This window comes from Mesocricetus auratus, unplaced genomic scaffold (assembly GCF_017639785.1).
Source record: "Mesocricetus auratus isolate SY011 unplaced genomic scaffold, BCM_Maur_2.0 Super-Scaffold_100027, whole genome shotgun sequence".
In the NCBI taxonomy this organism is placed as follows: Eukaryota; Metazoa; Chordata; class Mammalia; order Rodentia; family Cricetidae; genus Mesocricetus; species Mesocricetus auratus.
In genome coordinates this window covers 23,153,204-23,170,108 of record NW_024429208.1, presented here as the reverse complement: position 1 = coordinate 23,170,108, position 16,905 = coordinate 23,153,204, and the positions used below count along the sequence as shown (strand labels likewise).

Here is a 16,905-nt window from a genome sequence, read left to right as displayed (position 1 = left end):
AAATTCCTTCATTGGGGTGGGGGGGGTGCAAGCCACATCTACCCCTTCTCCTAAGGTACCATGACAAATCAAGACAAAGTTTACTTTGGGGAACTGAGTCTATTGGGCTTCCTCAGAGAGCATAGATGAGGGGTTACTTACAGGGCATGGGTTCTCTCCCCACTTATCAGGACTCACCCAACAAAGATGAGGGTTTCTCTGTATCTGCATAGGTGAAGCCCACCTCCTCTCTCCTCTTCCCACCTAGACAGTCTAACCCCTCCTCAGCCTGCATGCAGTTAAGGTAGAGCTGCATACGATGGGCCAGGCGGTAGGGAGCTGCTGGTGGTGGGGAGCTCAGATGAGGGTCTCATGACCCAAGGGGATCTAGACAGACAAGCCCAACTTGGATAATCCGTTTTCAAGGGGGCACTGCTGAACTCCCCAAGATTGTGGTCACTTGCTTCAAAGTACAAGAGCCCACTAAACAACAGTAACCCCAGCCCTAGAAACTTCTATCCTCTGTCATCCCGTCATTTGCTGTGTGCTGGTACTTGGTGTGCTCAAGGAATTCTGCAGTCTTCTGTTCTGTGTCTGGCTTCTGCCACTATCCAACTGTGCTGGATCAAAATGCCATTCCGTCTGTGGCTGGGTAATGATGCTATGAACATTGGTATTCAAGTGTCTAGCTGCTTTTAGATTCATGCTTCGGAGCAGGATTGCTGCTCATGAGGGAGTTCACTAGACAGTTTCCCTCAGCTGGGCACAATCCCGCCTGTCAGGTAGAGGGAGACACGGGGGCATTGGGGAGTCCCCACAGGTGCGTGGGAACTCCAGCTCCTCTGACACCTTTCCCTTATACCCTCCACACACGTGAGATCCAGTCTGTGAGAGGCTTTTCTGTCTGGTAAGCCACCTCCTCTGTCACTGATCCTTCAGTTCTGTCAGGATGAGGGCAGCTTGTAGACTGGCCAGAGGCCCCTCCTCAACAGTCAACCCCTCCCTCCCATCCCAGAATGCCCCAGGCTCAGGGTAACTGCTAAGAGAGGGTCCTCCCCACAGTAACAGTAAGAGGCAGCTCCTGAGTGACCCTGGGACATGTGTCTAGCCTGGGCTCCCCTCCTCCACCGCGAGCAAACTGGGCAGAACAGAGAGGCCTGGATTGTGCTGTAACTGGCAGTGTAAACACACATCTGTTTATAATTTTTAAAACACAACAAAAATGGATCTCTGTGGAACCAATTGAGAAGGTCATTTGTCTGGTAGGGAATTACACAACTTTCTTTTTAAAATTTGCTTTACATGTGGGGGTCATAGAAGAACTTGCAGGGCCTGTTTCTCGACACCTTATCGGGGCCCCAGGGATTAAATTCAGGTCATCAGGCTGAGTGACAAGGGCCTTTACCTGTTGAGCCATCTTGTCAGCCCTACATAACTTTTTTTTTTACTAGACAGGGTTTCTCTGTATTGTTTTGGAGGCTGTCTGCAGCGCCAACACCACAAGCAAGTCCAGGGTATCAGGAAAAGAGAGACAAGACGTCCATTTGTTTGACCAGACGTACAAACTGTTTGTACTAAGAGAATGCATGTGTTGCCTTTATTGCCAGGAGAATGTGTGTGTGTGTGTGTATCTTCATTACAAGTGCTAAGGGGTCTCTCCCTTGTAGGTGGGAGGAGCTTTTTATACAAGTTTACAGCACAGTGGAAAAAACCCCAGGTAGAAGAGATCGTTGTTTTCCTCCTGCTGGATGTTGATGTCAGAGGGTCAAGGCCAGGGCAGTAAGCCAGGACGAGAAAACAGAAAGCACTTGGACTGGAAAACAAGTTGCACTTGTAGGCTGACCAGCAACTCACAGAGACCCCATGGGGCTGGGGCCCAACAGCTGTCGGTCCAGCCCAGCCTCGAACTCACAGAGATCCTCCTGCCATACACAACTTTCTTAAGAAATCAAAATGCAACAAGGTACAGTGGCGCACACCTTTAATCCCAGCACTCAGGAGACAGAGGCAGGCGGATCTCTGTGGGGACAGCTAGGGCTGCACAGAGAAACTCTGTCATGAAAAACAAAAGCAAACAAAAAGCATGTATACCACCACTGCCCCACTAAAATTTCTCTATTAAAAATACATATAAGAATAAATGCTAACACAACTATAGGAGTTCAGGAAATCATACAGCAGCAGATGACTCATGATTATATGAATTGTTTTAAACACTGAAAATATAGAAGGTGCCTCATAGTTTAAAAGGCTAGCTGTGGATGGAAGTTTCTGTCTGCCCAGTCCTGCAGCCAAAAGTTCAGTCCCAAATAAGCACACAGAGGCTTATATTAATTAGAAACTGTTTTTCTAATGGCTCAGGCTTCTTATTGGCTAGCTCTCTCTTAATTATTAAACCATTTCTATTAATCTGAATATTCCCCCACGTGGTCTCGGCTTTCTGGTGATGCCTAGATTTGGCAGCTACATGGCATCTCTCTGACTCCACCGACTACCTTTCTATATCCCTGTTTGGATTTCCTGCCTGGCTAAATCCTGCCTGTCCATTGGCCAAAACAGCTTTATTCATCAGCCAATAAGAGAAACATATTCACAGTATACAGAAGGACATCCCCCATCAGCTAGCATAATCCTACAATGGACCAAAAGCAACAACAAGAAGGGAAACACTTTAAGCACAGATAAAAAATTTCTAAATAGAATTAAACATATTAAAAGACCAAGCAAAAGGTCTGGAGAGATGGCTCAGTGGTTAAGGGCACTGACTGCTCTTCCAGAGGACCTGGGTGCAATTCCTAGCACCCACACTGCAGCTCACAACTGTCTATAACTCCTGTTCTAGGAGCTCCAACATAGACATATATTCAGACAAAACACTGACACACATAAAATAAAAAACTAACAATTTAAAAGAAAACCAAGTAACATTTATCTAGAAACACAACAATGATCAATACTAAAAACTCTGATTGCATATATTCCAATATCACCACATTAAAAGAAACCAGGTATGATAGCTCACACCTATCCTCCCAGCATTTGGAAAATGGAGGCAGGAGGTTCAGGAGTTCAAGGTCAGCCTCAACTCCATAGCAAGTTCAAGGCCAGCCTGTGAAATAGGAGACCTTGTCTCAAAAGAAAGAGAGGGAGAAAAGAAGGAAAGAATGTGAGCTTGAAAAGATAACTTTCAGGGTATACACCTTCATCTCAGCAGTGAGGAAGTTGAGGTAGGAAGAATGTGGGCTCAAGGTCAGCCTGGGCTACCACCACCTGGACTATGCAGAAAGACTGTCTCAAAACACAAAAACCAAAGGGAGAGAAAACGAAGTGTCCGGGACATAGCTCAGTGATGGAGTTCTTGCCTAGGAAGTATGGTGTCCTGGATTCAATACCCAGAACCTCAGGACTGCCCTGGCCAGCCGGGCACAACGAAGGTCTAGTCCACGGGAACCTGGAATGACGGGACAAGAGACACGAGAGATGGGAGCAAGACAACATGGCTGGTCAAGCTCCGTTTACTGAGGATTTCGTACAAGCTTATATAGGGAAATGAGGCAGGGGGATGGGGCAGAGGAATGCAGGACAATGAGGGAGGGGTTGTTGCCTAGTAACCAGGCCACAGAATGTTCTTATTCAGGGTCACTTGAAGATGGGCATGATATGTTCCAAGGATGTAAGTCTGTAGTTAGGGGAGTCTGGACTGCAGGCCCCAGGTGGCAGAAGGGTGGGAGAGCCTGGCCTGCAGGCCTTGAAAGTATGCTATACAGGAAGATAAGCAGACACGGAGAAATAGAAACTTAACTAACTGTTAGTCTCTAAGAATATAGCAGGAATATGAAAATGGCTTTTATTATACTATCCTTGTTTAGGGCCCTCCACAGCTGGCAATATTTACAAGAGATCCTGTATACCAATGATTGCTCCCGGCACAGGACAGAAAAAAAGATGAATCAGGAAAAGGCTAATCTGGCTACCTCCCTATCTGTCTGCCTGCCAATCATCTGTGTGTCCAGGAAACGGGTCACGTTACAACATCCAGCTTACCGCTTTAACAAAAGCCATGGAAAGTGGGCAACTCCCTGAGAGTCAGTCCGAATGCTGGATAAATAAATAAACACAAAAGGGAATGTTCCAATCTTGACAGTACTCCAGAAAGTTACATTAAGGCAAAATAAAAGCTCTTGGTTTGGGTGTTTTTGTTGTTGTTGCTTTCCTTGTCAGACTGACTAAAAAATTAAAACATAAAAGACTGTGACCTCGGTGCCCATCTGGGAAAGGGGAACAGTGCTTCCTAAGCAGCTGGTACTCGGCAATGCTCAGAGACTGATCCACCGAGCTCAGAGCAAGCATGATGTCACTTCCAGTTCGGAGGGTGGTTAGGTCGGCCCAGATGAAGTCATTGTGGTGATGTGGGCGGAGGCAAGACTCTACGGAGAAGACACTTCAAAGGCCAGTGTCATTAGTGTGGCTCCAGGTGAAAACACTTTGGGTGTGGAGGGGACCACTTGAAAATGCACAGAGCTTCAACCAGCATCAGGTCAGAACCTCAAGAGCCTGATGGAGGCTTTTCTAAGTCTGTTGTTCCCCTCAGTCCCCACCCTAAGTCACCCCAGCTTGCCACAGGGCTTAAGATCTCTTTTTTCCTTCTTTAGGGCAGAGTCTGTGTACCCGGAATTCTTGATCTTCCTGTCCTGCTTTGAGGGCTCAGGGATTACCGGCGAGTGAAGTTTTATTTGGGGCTGGGAATTCCCACATGCTAGGCAAGCACTGGACCCACTGACCCACATCTCCAGTCCCTAGTAAAAACACTTTTGGGGGGGGGTTCAAAACAGGGTTTCTCTGTAGCTTTGGAGGCTGTCCTGGAACTCACCCTGTAGACCACACTGGCCTTGAACTCACAGACATCCACCTCCCTCTGCCTCCTGAGTGCTGGGATTAAAGGCATCTGCCACCACCACCACCACCTGGGTTTTTACGAGATGTAAACAGACAGTGGTAGCCAAGTCAAGGGAGAGCATTCACTGCTGTTTGAGATTGTTCACAGGCCATTCCAGAAGGACAACTTGAAAGTGGGTATGGAAACCCCTCAAGGTGGGCATCCCTTTCTGATAAACAGCCAGAGATTGGCACTGCCATCTTCAAACTAAGGGTTTGTCATCCTGGTTGTCAACCCAGACTGCTAAAGCATCTCCAGTGTCCCCCTCCATAGGATAACAATTCCCTCCCTGCCCTTGGGCAGTCCTCAATTTGAGATTTCAGGAAAGAGGGGAACGTACTAGCTCTTGCTAGCAACTAGTACTGACTGCAACTGTAACAGACGCCACCCACCAAGTGATCACTTAGACTAAGCAGAGCCAGAGAAGGGCCACCCTCAACAGGAAGAGCACAGAGGACACTCAGAGATGCTGAAATAGAAGGATGCTGCCCAGGTCCTCAGAGCTGTACTGCTTGAGTGCTTGAGTGTCTAACAAAGTCAGGGAAGGGCCCCCGGCTGAGATGCTAGTCTGACACCTTCATGGAGGAGCCACATGCCGCAGGGAGGCCCAGAGCATCCTTCAACTTGTGTGATGGGAGGCCCAGGCAAGTTTTAACACAGAGGAACTGGGATGGCTTGGCTGTGTGTCCTCCGTACCCAATGGCTGGTCAGAGCAGCCCATGGTGGACAGTGTGGGGGTAGGAACCGGTTTGAGCATGGGCAGGGCATGAGTGGAGGATGCTGAGGCTAGTCATCGCTCGGTACAGCAGGGTGTCCTCAGGTTACAACAGCACTGGCAGGACAGAGGAAGCGTCCAGGCTCCCTGGACTGCCTTGTAGACCATACCCACATTGCCTTCAGGCCTTGCTGCTCAGCTCCCAGAGTCCCCCTACTGGTAATCCTCTGTGCCTAAAGTAGCTGGAGCCTGTCCTCCAAGATGCAATTCAACAGGTTCTAATTATTGTCTCTGCAAAATCGCTTTTAATGATAGGTGTTGTTTTTATAAGGCTGTTGGAAAGGTTTTTATTTGTTTTCTGATGATGCTGGAAGATTAAATCTGGGCTCTTACGGGACTAGACAAGGGCACACCATTTATAAGTTTTCACATTAAAGGACAACTCCATGTAAGCTGTTTCTCTCCCTAGGCTTGTGCCCATAGAAATGTATCTGGAAGACATTAAACTGTCAGGTGATACCCGCCTGTCAATCTAGCACTTGTGAGGGGAAGGCAAAAAAATCTGTTGTAGGCTAGCCTGAGCTAAGAGCAAAATTAAAAAAAAATTAGACTCAGCAAATGAACTGATGATGCCCACCCTAAAACCCAAGAATAAAGAAATGGATTTTGGGAGTTACTTAGTGGCTACACAACAGAATATTACAGTCACCAAGACAGCAAGGAATGCTTTTGCTCACATGTAAATGAAGGAAATTTCTGGAGCCAATGAGATGGCTCAGTGGGTGAGGGTGCTTATGCCAAGCCAGATTATCTGAGTTCAATCCTAGGACATACTATGGAAGGAGAGAACTAATTTCTAAAAGTTATCCTCTGACTACCACATATGTGCTGTAGCACATAGACACCCACATACATACCCACACCCCCCACAAACACACACATGCACAAAGAGGGGCAGAGATATGCGGACTGGGGGACTTGTCAGATGCCCACCCCAACTGAAGAGTTCAAGCTCCAGGTTCTGCAAGAACCCCTGCTTCAGAAAAACAAAACGGCCCCTGCAGCCCCCTCCTCCAGCTTCTGTGCATGGATAGGTACAAGCACATACTCCCACGCGTGCCCACACACGTAATGCACATCTTAGGGTTTCTATCGCTGTGATAAACACTACGATTGAAAGCAATCCAGGGAGGAAAGGGAGAAGTCAGAACAGGAACCTGGAGGCAGGAACCTGGAGGCAGGAGCTGACGCAGAGCCCACAGAGAAGTACTGCTCGTGGGCTTGCTCCCCACGGCTTGCTCAGCCTGCTGCCTTCTAGCACTGAGGACCACCAGTCCAGGGCTGGGACCACCCACAAGGAGCTGGGCCCTCCCATATTAATCATGCATGGGGAAAATGTACCACGGGCTCGCCCTCAGGCCAATCTTCAGTGGGCGAATTTCCTTACTTGAGGTTCCCTCTTCCCAAATGCCTTTAACGTGTGTGAAGGGGTCATAAACCTGCCAGCACAGCATCTACACACAGACACAAAGGGGTTGCAGGACTAGCCTTTTGATGAGGCAGAGTCGGGGATTTTATTACAAATTTAAAGATAGGTGCTCCAGGAGAGAATAAACACATACGGAGAGAGGCCATGGCTCCTCTGAGACGGGCTCAGAAAGTGAGAAACACCCACGTGTACACGCTCTACACGGGAGGGTCACAACTCAGTCTCAACACCAGCCATCCGAACCAACATTCTGATGGCTCAGATTACACCTTAAAAGGTTGCTAAGCCCCACCCCCTCTTTTCACGGCCTTTTGTTTTAAGATATTTATGTATGTATGTATGTATGCATGTGTGCAAGTATGTATGAGTTGACAAGTAGATTAGAATACTGGCCCCTGGGCTGGAAAGATGGATCAGAGGTTAAGAGCACTAGCTGCTCTTCCAGAGGTCCTGAGTTCAATTCCCAGCAACCAAAGGTGGCTCACAACCATCCATAATGAGATCTGGTGCCCTCTCCTGACCTGCGGGAATACATGCAGAGGGAACACTGAATACATAATAAACCTTTAAACAAAAAAAAGAATATTGGTCCCTATCATCGGCCTCCAGGGAACTTTGAACTACAACCACCTGATTGTAAGTGTCCATCATAAAGCGCTGCTGACTGTTGATGGTCCTTCACAGAAGGGGGAGGGGCTAACTAGACCTTCACCTGGGGTTCCAGCTACTGTTTGCAACCATTTGCAGGTCTGCCATAGCTGCATGTGTTCCTGGCGCTTGGGAGGTGCTGGCATATACAGGTCCAGGAAGGCAAACCCAAGCGGGGGCTCCATCTAAGTGGTTGTAGAAAAGCCAACATCCACGGTGTCACAAATTAATAGAAGGGACAGATACTGGGCTTCAAACTTCAAGCTGAAGATCAGAGAAGCAAAGCCAGTAGATCTTACCTCTACCCAGCTGAAATGGCAATCCTGTCTCCAGGAAGCCTCAGAGGCAAAAGACTCTCACTTCCTGTCTCCTCATCCTCTAATTCCTTTCTCCTCCCAGCCATATCACTCCTGTCTCCACCTCCCTAGTGCTGGGACTAAAGGGGTGTGATCCCAGATGCGGAGATCACCTTTGTGTGAGCTGTTTCTTTTAGGACTGGATCAATTTAGTGCAGTTAGTGTGGCCTTGAACTAACAGAGATCTGTCTACCTCTTAATCCTGAGACTAAAGGTGTACACCACCACCGACTAGCTTCTATAGCTACCTAGTGTGGCTGTTTTGATATTTTGATCTCCAGTGGCTTTAATAAACCATAAACAATATATCACCACAATCCTTGTTGGGGTGATTTTCCAGTGCGCCACCCCTCACCCGTGCTCTATAAATAATCAGATATTGTTTATATCTCCCCAGGGGAGGAATTCTCACAAAACAGGGAAATGTCACCTAGCAGCTATCAGGATGGTGAGTGTCACAGAGATGAAAGATCACCTGGTTTGGAGAGGGTGAAGAAAGGAATACATTGGTGAGAATGGGAAATTGCCACAGCCTCATGGAATCCGGAATAGGGGTTGCCTCAGAAAGCCCAAATCTAGTGATTCTATGTATGCATTATTTTTCTTCCTGTTGTGACAAAATACCTAACATAAAGCAATCTAAGGAGGGTTGTTTAGGCTCATAAGGATGTGGTCATCATGGTAGCTGGAGCAGTGGGAGCCTAGAATGCAAGTGTGCACCTCTTCCTCCAGTGGCACACTTCCCACAGTGGCGCACTTCCTCCAATGGCGCACTTCCTCGAATGGTGCACTTCCCACAGTGGTGCACTTCCCACAGTGGTGCACTTCCTCCAATGGTACACTTCCTCCAATGGTGCACTTCCTCCAATGGTACACTTCCTCCAGTGGTGCACTTCCTCCAATGGCACACTTCCTCCAATGGTACACTCCCTCCAGTGGCACACTTCCCACAGTGGTGCACTTCCTCCAGTGGTGCATTTCCTCCAGTGGTGCACTTCCTCCAGTGGTGCACTTCCTCCAGTGGTGCACTTCCTCCAGTGGTGCACTTCCTCCAGTGGTACACTTCCTCCAATGGTGCACTTCCTCCAGTGGTGCACTTGCACTTCCTCCAGTGGTGCACTTCCCACAGTGGTGCACTTCCTCCAGTGGTGCACTTCCTCCAATGGTGCATTTCCTCTAATAGTGCACTTCCTCCAATGGTGCACTTCCTCCAATGGTGCATTTCCTCTAATAGTGCACTTCCCACAGTAGTGCACTTCCTCCAATGGTGCATTTCCTCTAATAGTATACTTCCCAGTGGTGCACTTCCCACAATGGTGCACTTCCTTCCAATGGTGCACTTCCTCCAGTGGTGCACTTCCTCTGGTGGTGCACTTCCCAGTGGGACACTTCCTGCAGTGAGATTCCATCTTCTAAAAGTCCTGCAAGCTTCAGACACAGTGCCACCCGCTGGAGACAAAGGGTTGGAACACATGGTTCTATAGGAGACACTTGACACTCAAAATGGTATAAATGAAAAGGACCCGAGAACGGTGCTTGAAGGTGCTGGGCGGGGCCCTTGGGTGTCGGCAGAGGAGGTGGGGACTGAGGTCTGTACTCCTTAACAGGCCCTAACTCTACTTTGAGCACTTTTCTTTCTTACAATCTGAAATAAAATCTGCAGCTCCGCTTCGTCATAAGGCTAGTCCTGAAACCCCTTGTGTATACTCAGATGCTGTGCTGTTGATTTTATGTCATCTTGACATAAGCTACAGTCATTGGGGAAGAGGGACCCTCAAGTAAGGGAATTCCCCCACTAGACTGGCCTTTGGGCAAACCTGTGGTACACTGTCTTGATTGACAGTTGATGTCCGCCTCACACTAAAGATCAATCAGCAACACATAGCATGTTTATACTGTTTTTAATGCTCAAAAGCTCTGTACAAAAACAAAACAAAACAAAAAAACATAAAGGATTCCTCACAACATCCCTGTGAGGTAGGTAGGCAAGTATTATTCTCCCATTTTACAGATGGGGAAACTGAGGCAGAGAGGTAAAGTGATCCGCCAGTGGTCCCTTGCATATCTCTAAGTCAGTGCCAACCGTGAGAGTGTGAAGGGTCCCTCTCTGGCCTCTGACTCCTTGGCTACTTATCTGGAAAGAACTGACATGCATGAAGCAGACACCAGCAAACCTGAGAAGCTGTGAACAGACGTACAGCAGCTTGCAAAAGAAGTTGGCTAAGAGGGTCACTACTTCCCCGGGCTGGAAACAACTTTGGCCTCTTCAAATATCACAGCTAACTGTTGGCAGGTCCTTCCGTCTTCCTGCAGAAGGACAGGAGCCCAGAGACTCATCCCTGTTCCCAAAGAGCCACACAGGCTCCCAGACTCCCAGGTTTGCAACCGCTGGATGCCCCAACGTGCAGTCCCAGTCGAGGCTCACCAGAAACAGGCCTCTATGCTCGTCTTCCTACCGTGTGAGCAAAACTGCTCATAACTCAGCAGTGTCCCGGGAAAGCGGCTCAGGGATCCTGGCAAGGGTGGGCCTGGAATCTGAGGCCCGACAAGCCACCAGGGCCCTGTCTCACCCCCCACCGTTCGTGAGCCTGCCAAGCCGACACAGGTCCCTCCTCACCGGCCTCCACAAGCTCTCTCCCCTGATGCTTCCAACTCCCTGGGAACCTCCACCTCTGCCAGCCTAGGGAAGGGAGGGGTGAAGAAAAGAGGAGAGACGGAACCATCCTCATAGTCTTCCAGGCTGGCGACATTCACGAGCCAGGAGGAGCTGGCCAGAGCTGCCTTTAATGTGGACCTGCCCAGCCCGCCACCCCCCTCAGCTACCTCAGGCAGCTGCTTACGCTGAACGAGTGAGAAGCAAGAGCAAACCAGCCAGAGGAAGGACGTGAAACAAGGAACATGGCCAGAGGGCTGCCCGCCGAGGCAGTCTGACCATCCGTGAGGAGGAAAGGACAGCAGTGGTGGCTGGCTGTGTGGGGAGCGAGCTTCCCGAAGGCTGTCCACCTGCTGGTCTGTGAGGTACACACGCTCGGTCTCCCAAGGGTTTACAGAGGACGGCTGTGCCGTCTACACAACCCACAAAAGCCTCTTTCTGAAGGCTCCTGGCCCCTCAGTCTCTCCAGGAAGCTGGCAAGTGTTCATCTGAAGCAATGAGAACCTCAGACCCGCAGCCTGCCTGGCAAGGAGCAAGGAGGCCTACAGGAAGTCCCCAGCCTCACAGGGCTCTGGGTCTCGGCTCTGCTCCTGCCAGCGGTGGCGGAGCCTTGACAGGGGCTGGTCCTCCGTGCTTTCCAGTTCAGGGAAGCCCAGCTGGTTGAGGATCTCGTAGATGCCAGCTTTGGTTGCCACCTGGAGAGGGCAGAGATGGGACAGATCTTCAGGGGACGGAGGCATCGTCATCAACAGGCTTACACTCCTCAGACCACACCCCACCCTTTGCTGAGCCCTGGGGACACTCCGGTGAGCCTGAGAGCCGCCCTCAGCCAGCTGGGTGGCTACCGCAAGTTATGTGTCCATCTCTAACCATCTTGTTAAGAGGGTCACTGACAGTTCTCTCTCCTGGGACTGTGCAAGCGCATAGGCACGCTTGAGAGACCTCGGCAGCCCCGGCCCAGCCACTCCCGCAAAGCACATCGGGGCAGGGAGGCTGCAGAAGCAGCGAGGATGCCAGAGCAGACAGCAGCCTTTCTCTTTGCCTGGGAGTTCAGTCCAGGAAGCTTGGCTCTCTCTCTCTCTCTCTGCACACTCAACCAAGAGCTGGTGGCCCGGTAGCCTGGCCCTTGGCCCCAGGCTCCAACCATCCCCTATACCTTCTTGGGGACAACTCCACCTGGAGTAAAGAGATGGTACTGTCCCTCTTGCTGTCCCCAGGCACCCTTGCCCCAGCCTCTGTCCAGCCTTAGAAGCAGCTGGGGGAACAGAACAAGGTGGCCCAGCCCTTGGTTTCCCTGTTTAAGTGGAACTCAAACAGAAAGTGTCCTTGTCCCCAGGGTGGGGACGTAGCTGCTAGTAGAATGCTTACCCGGCAAGCATGAAGCCCTTGGATTTGGACCCCAGCAATCTATAAACAAACCTGGCTTGGTGGTAAACCCCTGTAATCCCAGGAAGGTGGAGGCAGGAAGATCAGAAGGTCAATGTCATCCTCAGCTTACATAGTGAGTTTGAGGCCAGCCTGGGCTACATGAGACCCTCCCACCTACATTCCACTCCAGGACTCAAAGAGGGAAGCCAAGCTTGGGTCTGCTCACCAAGGTGGTCTCAACATGGTCCTCGTCATCTTCTGAATCAACGCTCACCCTCAAGCACAGAGATTCATTTCAAATGTTTCCCCACATTGACACCTGAGACCAGCCCCCCAAGGCACATCCCCTGCAGCCGTTACTCCACATCCCTGGCTGCTCTCTGTGGTTCTGAACATGCCTCCATCCAGTCCTGAGTCCTTGCACCTGTCCTATACCCACTCTGACAGAGTTCCTGGTCCCTGATCTCCACCCACTGGCATCCTGGTAGCTAACCGTGGACTTGAATTCAGATTAGAATGGCTGATGGATGGTGAGGTCTACAGGGCCAGCTTCCTGGCTGAGGGGTAATTACAGGCTCCTTTCCTCTCTCTCTTGACCAGCAAGGTGCCAAGTGGGATTGGAAGCCCAAGCAAAGAGAGATCACAGGGGCCCCAGGAAGAGAGGAGCCAACAACCCGTTCCCATGACAACCATAAAGAAATCCTGGACCTCTGCAAGACCCCTCTTGCCTAAAGCACACCTGGATCTTGCCAGGGCTGGCAGAGGCTCTACACGTATGTCACGGAGTCCCCATCACTTTTACAGATGACACCAACACTATTGCCACTATTCTAGTACTGAGGACAGCCGGCTTACAAGACTGACCACCTCGTCCAAGGTCATGGGTGGGAGGGGACAACACAACAATGGACCAAAGTGCCCAGGCGTCCAGGCAGTGCTGGCCATGAGACACATAGAGCAAGCTCTTAGCTGGCAACTGCCCTTCTCACCCCATCTCTCCCTCTTCTATCCATCCATTGACTCGGCTGTCACACTTACCAGCTGTCTGCCTAGTGAGACACTAGGCAAGGGACACAAGGGCTGAATGGGACACAATCTCCCAGGTTGGGTAGGCCTCTCCCCATTCCAAGGGGAAGCCTGTCACCTGGGTCCCTACAGAGTGTACTCGGGAACCAGGGGGAGAGATACAGCCCACCTTACCCATCACCCCCAGCAGGCCTGTTGGTCTCACCTCCCGCATCCAGGTGCTGAAGGGCCTCTGCCAGGAGCCGGCCTTCTCCAGGCGGAGGTAGGCATTAAAGAGTATCAGGTAGATATAGCGTTCCAGGTACTGCAGGCTTCGCAGCTGCAACCTCCGAGCCTCCTGTGCCTCTTTGGTGGCCTTTGCCTGGAGGACAAGGAGGATGGTGTCATCGAGGAGAGCCATTTAACACACCTACACGCTCTCTCAACTGCCTGAGCATCCAGCAGCGTGACTTCGGTGGCAGAGCCTGGGGTACTGACTGGCTTGGCCACAGATGAGGCACATGGGGAACCGGTTCCTGGGTGGGTCTCGAACCCATTTCCTACTGAGAAGAAAGGCCTCTACTTCCTCCCAAAGTCAGGCTGTCTACTGAAGAGCTAGGGAACATCTGAGGGACAGAGGGTGAGAGGCCCCAGCCTGTCAACCTGGTCCCCAGTCTCCCAGGCCTGACTCTTCTCTCCCAGGCCCCGAGCATCCCTGCGGAGACACGTGGAGCTCTGATCACGGTCTGGCAGGGGACCAATGGCATAGAGCTCTGCTAGCCTGGGGGAAAGAGAATGCCACCAGTGTCATAGAGGACATTAATCCTACCCGTGGGGTTCACAGCCTCACTGTTCTTGAGAAGCACATGGAAACCTTAAAATACAAACGCCCAAGCCGGGCGGTGGTGGCGCACGCCTTTAATCCCAGCACTCAGGAGGCAGAGGCAGGCGGATCTCTGTGAGTTCGAGGCTGGGCTGGACCGACAGCCTCCAAACAATACAGAGAAACCCTGTCTCGAAAAAACAAAAAAAAAAGCAAACGCCCAGGCTCATCCCAGATCAGCCAATGAGGGTCTCAGGGGGGGTGTGGGCACTGGGTTACTAAGGGCCAAGGTTGGGCACTGTGGGACTCAGCATTGGGTGTTGCTCAAGGTTTGGCAGTGCCAGTAGCCTGCTGGAGGAGGACACTATGGGAGACACAAGCGCAAGAAAGGGGACATTTAAAAAGGGAGCGCTTCCAAGGTTCCCCTCGGCGGGGATACATTCCAGGGACACTCACGAGGCCTGGGACAGGAAGACAGCCTCGCTCTGGCTCTAGGAAGCCAGCCTTGCTCTGTTGGGTGGTCTCTGCCTCCGTATCCCAGTCCCCTCTACCCACCATGGATGTGCTGCCCACACAGCTATGGGAAGGAGTCCCAGAGGGAGAAGGCCACCCAGACCTGTAACATCCAATCCTCACACCCTCGGGCCTCCGCCCAGGCCCACTGCAGCTCTCTGATCCAGGAAAACAAAAGTGCAGCATGGGCCGTCCTTCAGGTGACAGCATTGTCTGTGGGAGGGCAGAGTGAGCCCCAGGGGCCAGGGAGGGCTGCTCTCCCAACAGCTGGGCCACAGATGGAAACCCTCCCACGAACACACACAGTGCTGGCCTACACACTCTGGGAAAACTCCAGGGCCGCCCCACACCAGCCATGACATGGCCCAGTGCCCTAAAACTCACAACTGGGGAGGGCCTGCCCAGCACCAATTGATCTTTGAGAGCGTATGAGGGGACGTAGCTGGAGAAGCTGGAGACCCTAGGGAGGGAAGCAGGGGAGAAAGCGGTAGAGAGAGACAGACAGACACACAGACAGACAGACAGACAGACAGACAGACAGACAGACAGACAGACAAAAAGAGAGCAGAGAGAGACACAGACAGAGAAAGAGAGAGACAGACACAGAGAGACAGAGACAGAGACAGAGAGACAGAGACAGAGAGAGACAGAGAGACAGAGAGAGAGACAGAGACAGAGACAGAGACAGAGAGAGAGGGGAGAGGCTCACAAGATGACTGCCGTTCCGCCGTTAGCCTTCAGCCGCCGCATCTCAGGGCTGTGGTGAGAAGGCATGTGTGACCCACCTGCCCTGCCCTCTGGGAGGCTCCAGAGGCTACAAAGCAACCAGGTAGCTGTGTCAAGAAGGGAGGGGAAGGGCAATAAGAGGAAAGTGACCAGCAAGGCAGGGAGGAAGAAGAGGCAGCAGGCAGCAGGGAGGTAGGCTGGGGTCAGACAGGAGGTGTGGAGTCCTCAGGGTGGAAAAGGGGACAGATTGGACAGTCGAGTTAGCAACAAGGGCAGATAGGCTGGTTAGTTCTGATTGTTGTGGCCTCAACACGACATAGAATCACCTGGAAAAGGGACCTCAGTAAGGAATGGTCCAGATAAGGTTGGCCTGGGGGCATGTATGTGAGGAAATTCTTTTTTTAAAAAAGCTTTATTTTATTATGCATAGTGTTCTGCCTGCATGTATGCCTGAAGACCAGAAGAGGGCACCAGATCTCGCTATAGATGGTTGTGAACCAACAAGTGGTTGCTGGGAATTGAACTCAGGACCTCTGGAAGAGCAGCCAGTGCTCTTAAGCGATGAGCCCGAGGAAATTTCTTCATTGAGTTTTAACTGAGGTGAGAAACCCACTCTGAATGTTGGTGGCACCACACCACGGGCTAGGCCCTGGAATGAATGAAAGGCAGCAAGAACGGGCAGAGCACTGGCATGTATTAATCCAATGCTCTCTGGTCTAGACTGTGGGTGTGGTGGTATTGGCTGCTTGACTCCCCACAGTGGAGGACTGTATCCTGGAGCTGGGAGCCAATCAGAGCCTTTGTCACTTAGATCCCTTTGTCAGGGTGTCTCATCACACAAACAAGATGAGAAGCCAAGGCAAGGGCTCAGGGCTTGAGAGAAGACAAGAGGGACGGTCCTACAGACCGCACACGGGCCAGAACAGCTGCCTGTAGAAGAATACACAGGGCAGGGGAAGTAGGCTGCATATTATTTTAAATACTAACACCGTGTGCTCCCAAAAATCAATTTTGCTGATAGGCAGCGGATGTTAGGGAAAAGAAGAAAAAAAACACAGTTTACTTTATTTGTAAAGCACACGGCCAACACAGTGACACAAGGTTGTGTCACGGGATGGTGAGCTGGCCCACACTGCATGGACCAGGTAGTCCCCATCCCTCAGTCCGCCTCTCCTCTCTCAGTCTCCTCTGGACCCTCGAAGTGTTTTCAGGAGGGCAGAAGTCACCCACAGTGCTCCTTGGAAAAGCCTTTTTAAATTGCTTCCAACCAAGGTTCAGGAGAAATGCCGGCTCTCACCTGGCCACGGTCATACCAGATCAGCAAGGATGAGGTCTGAGGTACATCCGGCAAGGGCAGAAGGAGTCTTTTTCCTTACCACCAAGGGTAGAATTATCTCTAAATTCAGACACTGTGCGAAGATGCTGCCTGACACCCCCAGAGGCTCCCATGGCACATCCTGCCTCTGACCCCAGAGGCTCCCATGGCACATCCTGCCTCTGGCCCCAGAGGCTCCCATGGGCACATCCTGCCTCTGACCCCAGAGGTTCCCATGGGCACATCCTGCCTCTGGCCACAGGGCTGTGATTTGAGACAATGGCCCATCTGCCTGTCACAGCCCAGTTTCCTTAAAAGCACTCCGTGCTGGCACAGTTCTGGGAGGGGCACCCATCCACCTCCAGCGCATAAAAATAGC

General features: G+C 51.2%; 1 protein-coding gene across 2 annotated transcripts in view; it reads right to left on the bottom strand.

Moving 5' to 3' along the window:
* Window positions 1-10,007: 10,007 nt before the first annotated feature.
* The window catches only part of Pald1 (phosphatase domain containing paladin 1), a 60,664-nt gene continuing 53,766 nt past the window's right edge, over window positions 10,008-16,905 (bottom strand). For both annotated transcript variants that reach the window (XM_013113959.3, XM_005070838.4), the window contains exons 19-20: window positions 13,376-13,531; window positions 10,008-11,471 (exon numbers count right to left, since the gene is read on the bottom strand). In XM_013113959.3, coding sequence (XP_012969413.1) covers window positions 11,319-11,471; window positions 13,376-13,531 — 309 coding nt within the window. In that variant the 3' untranslated portion in view covers window positions 10,008-11,318. The remainder of the gene's footprint in view (window positions 11,472-13,375; window positions 13,532-16,905) is intronic.